The sequence below is a fragment of the Lipotes vexillifer genome, unplaced genomic scaffold (genome assembly GCF_000442215.2).
Source record: "Lipotes vexillifer unplaced genomic scaffold, Lipotes_vexillifer_v1.1 scaffold208, whole genome shotgun sequence".
In the NCBI taxonomy this organism is placed as follows: domain Eukaryota; kingdom Metazoa; phylum Chordata; class Mammalia; order Artiodactyla; family Lipotidae; genus Lipotes; species Lipotes vexillifer.
In genome coordinates, this window is record NW_006785067.1 from 227,633 (window position 1) to 234,856 (window position 7,224).

Sequence of the window (7,224 nt, forward strand, 5' to 3'; positions counted from 1 at the left end):
TCCAACACTATACTGCCTTTATTTCTGTAGTTGGTATTCTGACTTCTACGATGTGCTGTCATATATTAGTCTATTTTCACTTTTCCTTGTGATGTGCTTTGTTTTTTTAAAGATCTAAGATCCACTGTATTTAGATGAGGAAAGATAAAGGGCACCTCTGGCTATGGAGATGAGTTTGGAACAAGGATAGCTAAGAAGATGGTGTTTTTAAAGAGGAAACTTTAGGCTTGGTACATTGTAGGGAAGAACATTTACAGTGTCCTCCAGGGCTGAGTGGTAGGTATGCCATCACTCCTACAAACGGGTGGCTGGACCTCAGATTCCTTTATCTTTTGAGCTCCACGGAGGTGATCTGTAATTTACCTTGGAGTTCCTACTGCCCTGGCCACTTAATTTCAGTGATAACTCTATTTCTCAGCAAATGTATCATACACATTTTTACTCAAAAGCCCACATAACTTCTCTTACATCATCAGCAATTGAGACCATTGGCTTTTTAAAATTTTTTTATTTTTTCACTCATCATTTATTTACAAATACACATTATAACTTTTATATACATTGCACATTTACATGGTAGAAAAGTACAAAACTATATATTTAAATGAATTTATATTTAACTTGCCATGTTTGAAAATATAAAATTGCATCAGAAAAAAGTATTATGAAAAGCAAGAAACTTGAACTGATAAAGCTTTGATATAACTTTTCATGACACATTGGGTGAAAAGGACTAATTTAAAAGGTACAGCAGACTAGCTTAAAGGAAACACCTAACAAAAGGTTGAATGTGTAGCATTCCCCTTCCTTCAGGCTCCTGACACCCATATCACTCAATTTCTTTGGATCTGTAACATCTTAAAAGTACATTATTAGAAACCCAACATTGCCATCAGCCCCTCTCACAAATGTCTTCATCACAAGAAAACGGAAGTAGGAATTTCCTCAAAGATGTATCCTCTGTACCTTCTATCTGAGTCAGAGTTATAATGCCTTTTGGTCAGTCAAGATTCCTTGTAAACAAAACCCGAGGGATCACGTATGTACAGAACAGGCAGCAGAGAATCCAATAAATAAACATGACAGAAACTGACATGCAAGTTTGTTATAATGGAAAAGAGTCTAACAACAGTGAAATGAAGGGAGACAGATGAGTGAGTGAATAGTAAGGAATGGACTTAAATGGTTTACAAGGAAAAAAAAGCTTTTACTTTACAAGCAAGAGACCTCACAATAAATAACAACTGCTCTTCCTTTCATGAATAAATTTCTTCAAAAACAAGGTGTACAGTCAACCAGACATTTTATGTATAAATTATAAAACATGACACAGTATAAATAAATGTCTACAAGTCTCAACTATGGGCCTCATCCAGTAGACCTCACAATGACTGCCTCTCCGGGTCCAATGAGTAACAAGGTGGCCTGGGAGAGAGCTTTAGGACAAAGGTCCTTTATGTATAGTTTTCCCCCCAAATAAATAAGCATACACTTATTTACAGTATGGACAATATATTTTTTCTTTTTCTTTTTCTTTTTTTTTTTTTGCCCAAAGGCTATGTCAACACTGAACATTGGTGGAGGGTTTACCACTCTAGAATGGAAGATATAGGAAAGCTGTAGTCCTGGTCTTCATCTTCCTCCTCTTCCTCGGTGTCTTCCGAAATGGCTAGATGGGGGAATACAGGGGAGCTGCTGTTTAAATATGGACAACAACAGCGCAGAAGCAGCTCAGTGTACGTTTTCAAAGCCCTCTGAAACAGCCATATTACAGCGTTGCATTTTTATGTGACTTGCAGTAAGATGCTTTTTTTGTTTTGTTTTTGGCATCTGCTGTTATGCAATAAGTTTAAAAAAAAACTTAAAAAAAACCATTATCTATGAAGTCAAAAACTGCAGAAAGTTCTGAAGAATCAATGGCTCAGGTTTTACAGGCAGATTCCTGAAATTAGATAAAAAGCGCTCTTGTGTTCTAGGTATAACTGCTTTGGGTCCTTAATTCAGAGTTAGTAGAGGCAGCTGCGCAAAGCAGCAGCCCCTGTGTGATAATAGAAAGCTGTCTTTGAAAAAGAAAAAAAAACACCTTTGAAGCAGTTAGTTTAGATTCAAGTGTTAATAAAGCAAACAGCAAAGCACACTACTAAAGCAAAAGAAATTAGGGGCAAATGACTGGAAATAGGTTTTTAGAGGCGACCCCCTTGATGATCATCAGACAAATCCTAAAAGCCCAGAAACATTCCAGGCAATTTTTCTGTGGATCGCCGAACTGCTGGTAAAATTTAGCAGCTACCTAACTTAAACAGAAGTGGGCTTATATGGGGAGGTTTTTGTGCTTTTTACGTCTCCATTCCCTAGGGCTTGCCTGGGAAAGCCTTAAATTGCAGCAAGGTTAGAAATTGCACTTACAGTTGCAAGATCCGGAGTGCTTCACTTCCAGCAGCACACCTGAAGAGCAGGCCGCTTCCTTCATGGCACACTCGCTGGCATAGGTGGCATTGTCACTGGCACAGACAGGCTCCTCAGACTTACTCTCAGGGCACAGCTCATCGCAGAGGGAACACCGGCCTCTGCCAACCTTGAAATCCCATAAACACTTTTTTCCACCAGTGCACTGGATATCCTCACAGGACTTTGCTTCTAGGATATAATACACCTGTGATGAGTAAATCCATTTCCCCCTTGCCCCCTTTCTCTAGTCTCCTATCAATAAATGTAAACATATATCTTATTACTCACTCATGGGGGTAATGGAGATATTGTGCAAAAATGCTCTATAATAAAACCAACACACACACACACACACACACACACACACCAGTTTCCTACATACTATATTAGTGCATGAAAATACTGTAGCATTTTTTTTGGAACAGAATTTCACAATATCCTTGATCATTTCCCACAAGTGGGATCTTTTAAAAAAAGAAAGAATTCTATCAGTTATCAGAATCTGATAACAGATTTTCGGAACTGTTAAGTAATTATTTCTTGCTTCCAGCAAGTCTAGCACTTAAAAAAAATGTGTAAAATTGAGTGAGTTCTTTGGTTTCTAAGGAGGAAAACTGTTTCCTGTGTCTTGCTGTTATTTCAATATATATGCCAATGTTTCCGGAAGACAATGGTTTTCTTAAGGAATGCTGTGGTCATGACAATTTACCCAAACTGGAGAGTATTTCTCTCTTTGGTGAAGCTATGTGTTTGGGGAGGCTTTGGCTTTATTTATTGGTTAACCTCATAGTTTTAACACCAGTTCTAGTCTCTTTCTCTTTTCGTATTTTTTCTTTTCCTTCCTCAATCCAGAATACCTACTGATACACTTTCCCTCATAGGCCAATCCAATAGACCTGCCCAGTAGGCAGGTAGCCTTTCTCAGGTGACAGGCACTGGAGTAGGTTACTCCATCATTCCCACAGAGATACTGTTCAGAGGAGGTGGGCTCTGGGCAAATGCGGTTACATGTCACACAGTAGGCATTATTAGTCTGGTCCACCACGCATGTGGAACTGCCTGGACAGAAAACATCCCGACAGGTCTCTGAAACAAAGAGGGAAACACACATTAATAGGCATCTTCTGGTCCTTAGGGACTGAGCATTTGATAGTATCAAGGAAATCATGAAGTATCCAGCTTTCAAAAATGTACTCTGGGAGCCCTGTGGTTTTCAAAAGAAACCTATGACTCTAGGTTGGTCCTTCAGTGTTTTAAGGAGTCTTTAGAAGTTAGAAAGGGTTCCTTTATTTGGTATCATCATTATTATTATTAGGCTATTACTGCAGACTACACCATCCCCTGGGGGTCTTGCAGTGGGTCTATCTCAGGTAGAAAGCTGGGGGAGGGGCCGGGTAGGACCTACTTTTACATTTGCCCTGGTACTGGACTTCCAGTTCTGGCTGCTCTTTACATCTGGCCTTGAGGAGTGCACATTCGTTGCGGTAGGTTTTTCCGTCCAGCCCACAGACTGGGCCTTTCCAGGTGATGTTAGAACAATCTGGGGCACAGACGCAGCGGGGTTTGTTCTTCTTGTTCATTCGGCATTTTTTCCCGGGCCCACAGTCCACGTTCTCGCACGTTTCTAGCAGTTGGAAAGATGCAGGGATTAAAACCGGGGCCAGGCACCATGCAGGTCAGCCAGGAGGGCTGCGGGTGCCTCGCGCAATCGTGCTGCCAGCAGTCAGAGCCCAAGGGGCTCTCACCCAGAATTTGAGGAGGGGCAGGTGTGGGGGACAGTGGGCTGCATCCCATACCCAGATCTCTCTCAAAGTGCACGGGTTGGCTGGCTTCACCACCACATTTGGCTAAGAAGTCCGAGAACCTCTGTCGACCTTGTTTTGCCTGTAGTATGTGACACCCAAGATTAAACCCGGATGGCTTACCAGGGCTGGGAGTAGTTAGGTGGATCCCACGAACAAAGCTCTCCCAGTCCCAAACCCCAGCTGGGCACTGGGAGGGTAAGACGCCCTCTACTGAGGGCCTACAAATTGGGGAGGAAGAGCCCTACCTTTACAGGGGATGCAGTTGGGGGCGCCCCCATTGAAAATCATCCACTTGAAGAGCGTGTTGTCATTTACGTCCTCTTCGGTCCATGAGGTGCTCAGGCGGCCGGTGCTGCAGCACTCCTCCTTGGTCAATTCTGTCTTGTACAGGACCTGGCAGCGGCCGTTCTTTGCTTGGCGGAGCCAGCAGTTCCCAGCTGCGGGGAGACAGGGGCGGGGAGGTGGGAGAGTGAGCAGTGGCTGGGTAGAGGGAGAGGCGGCGAGCCGGCAAGGGAAGGAGACCCGGCGGGGATGGGGAGGGAGTGAGCATGGAGGAGGAGAGACGGGAGAGAAAAGCAGAAAAGCAGGAAACAAATCGGAGGGAGTGAAGGGGTGGAGAAAGAGGGGGGGGAAAGCCAGATTGAAGAGGTGGGAGGTGGGCGAGGGGGAGGGAAGGCGAGAGCGAGAAGCCAGAGCGCCCCAGCCGTATCAATGTCAGTTACCAGTGACCCAGACACAACACGTGCAGCTTGCATTGACTTTTACTAGACTGTTTACTTTTATTCGTCCCATTTCATAACCTGCAGCGACTCGAAGAGCAGATTAAAGAACCTGACAAAAACAGGATGCGACGGGTGTTTTTACATGTTGCATTCATGTAGGCGGTACGAGTATTATTTGTGACAGGGGTTAAGAAAGTAGAACTTGAGAGAGAGAGAAAGAAAAAGAAAGGGGGAGACAGAGAGACCGAGACAGACAGACAGACAGACAGACAGACAGACACACACACACACACACACACACACACACACACGAACAGATCAAGCAAAAGGCACTTGTGAAAAATGAAAGCAAAAAAGCAACCGGGCCCTGCCCGGCGCTGCCCCGCGCGGCCTCGAGGCGCAGCCCGCCCGACGGGCCGTTTTGCAATCCGCCAGACCCAGAGGACGCCCGCGGCCACCGCGATCTTTCGAAATCTCTCAGGGCTGCTTTCCCCGGCACCCCGGCAGCGCCTCGTCCCGAAAGGCGGGCAACTCAGAGTAGTGCGTCGCAGCCGGCTTGGGACAGTGCCCTGGGGACAATTTACAACACACACAAATTGTTAACGCTAAAGCCAGGAAAGTTACAAGTCTGCCTCAAGAGAAGAGTGGGGGGGAAACAAAAAGGGGGGGAAACTTCCTACTGTTTCATGGTTTTATATACATGCATGTGTGTATACACACCCCTATCTCATACCTACCAAGAAATCTTTGCAAGTAATTTCTCCTCCTTCCTCCTTTTTAATGTTCGGATTTTGGTCAGGAAGATTTCTCATGAATCATCCATATAACTTTAACAATAATTGGATCGCAAGCTGCTATTATTATTTTAAAAAAATCTGCCCAAAGACTAATTGAAATAAATCTAATTCTAAAAAGCTTTAGAAATTTGCATCTCAGAATTTAAATCAGTTGTGGGCTCCGCACTGTTCTACATAAAGTTAACAGTCAGAGGAATGAGGCAAAGGGGAAAAAACTGTAAACTACTCAAAAGAGTCCGGGGCAACAATTTTTTTTTTTTTTTTTGCGGGGTTTGGGGGAGGGGGTTGGAAGCATCCACTAGGCAGAAAGCTACTTCCCTCTAAAATTTTCGGCACCCACATTTCCAAGTTTGGGCAAAGTTTCTGAAACCACGTCCCCCAGCCACCGAAGAAATTTCAGTATCCCCCCCCCCACCCATTTTTTAAGGTATCCAAAAGACGTAGGAGGGAGGGAGGTTAGACTGCAAATGGGTCGACTGAAATCTCCAGGCTACTGATGCTTGTCCCCTTCCTCAGAGCCAAACAGGGGAGATAACATCTGAACTCATTATGTCCAGAACTTGGAGCATCTAACCCTACCTACTGAGAGAGACTCCAGCTCACCCCCTTTCCTTTTAAAGGATAACCGCGCTCCAAACTCGGCTTCAGGTCCTAAAGTGTCACTGCCTTTAGTTTTCCCACTCCTCTCCATCCCGGACTCGCTAAGTTGGTCCAACATCTTCCGAGAACAGCGTTGCTCAGAACAGACCCAGTGGTGACGACCGAAAAGTACAACCCCCTGCCCTGTGCCGAACCTCCCAGCGCATCCCCCTCGCTTACCCTGGGCACTGCGGTCCTCCATGAACTGGCAGAGCAGCAGCAGCAGGAGGCAGAGCCCGCCGGGCTGGTGCCTGGGACGGACCATCCTGGGGGCTGGCGCGGGACGAGGAGTGCGGCGGCGCGGGGAGCGGGCGCGGCGGCGGGTGGCTCGGGCAAGCGGCGCGCGTCGCAGAGGCGAGCGGCGGAGGGCGCAGCGATCCCGGCGCAGCCCCGCGCTCGCCGCCGGCCGCCCGCGCGATTCAATGGACGTCAGAAGCCGGGCGCAGCCGCGCTTTAAATCTAGACGGGGGTCTCCGCGGTTTGCGGTGGGCGGTCTCCCAGTGTGTGGGGCAGTGGGAGGGCGGCCGCGAGCGAGGGTGTGCGCGGCTCCTTGGGGGTGGGGAGCTTCTAAAAGTTCAGTGTGAATCAGGTGACATTTCCCACCTTCTGGAAACCCTTCCCAATTATCTGGTGGAGGTGCCCGAAATCAAAGCTGAAGGAGGGGAATCGCCGAGTTCTTATTTGCGTAGGAGCGAGAGGGAGGGGGCAGGCGACCGGGGCGGGGGAGTGGGGAAGAACACCCACTTCAAGTCCTGCACGCCGCCGCTCGCTGGTAGCGCCGGCGCGCCGGGGGTGGCGCGCGCGCGCGCGCGC

At 46.8% G+C, this 7,224-nt stretch overlaps 1 protein-coding gene across 2 annotated transcripts; it reads right to left on the bottom strand.

Annotated features, from left to right (window-relative positions):
- Positions 1-1,154: 1,154 nt before the first annotated feature.
- Positions 1,155-7,028, bottom strand: FST (follistatin). 2 transcript variants are annotated; one of them, XM_007457198.1, is made up of 6 exons: positions 6,592-7,028; positions 4,499-4,690; positions 3,854-4,072; positions 3,310-3,534; positions 2,407-2,637; positions 1,155-1,942 (listed from the first exon to the last, which is right to left on the bottom strand). In XM_007457198.1, coding segments are annotated over exons 1-6 (954 nt in total). In that variant the 5' UTR covers positions 6,677-7,028; the 3' UTR covers positions 1,155-1,940. The 2 variants fall into 2 exon arrangements, with proteins under 2 accessions (XP_007457260.1, XP_007457259.1); XM_007457197.1 differs by having other exon boundaries at positions 1,535-1,669.
- Between the last annotated feature and the right edge of the window lie 196 nt (positions 7,029-7,224).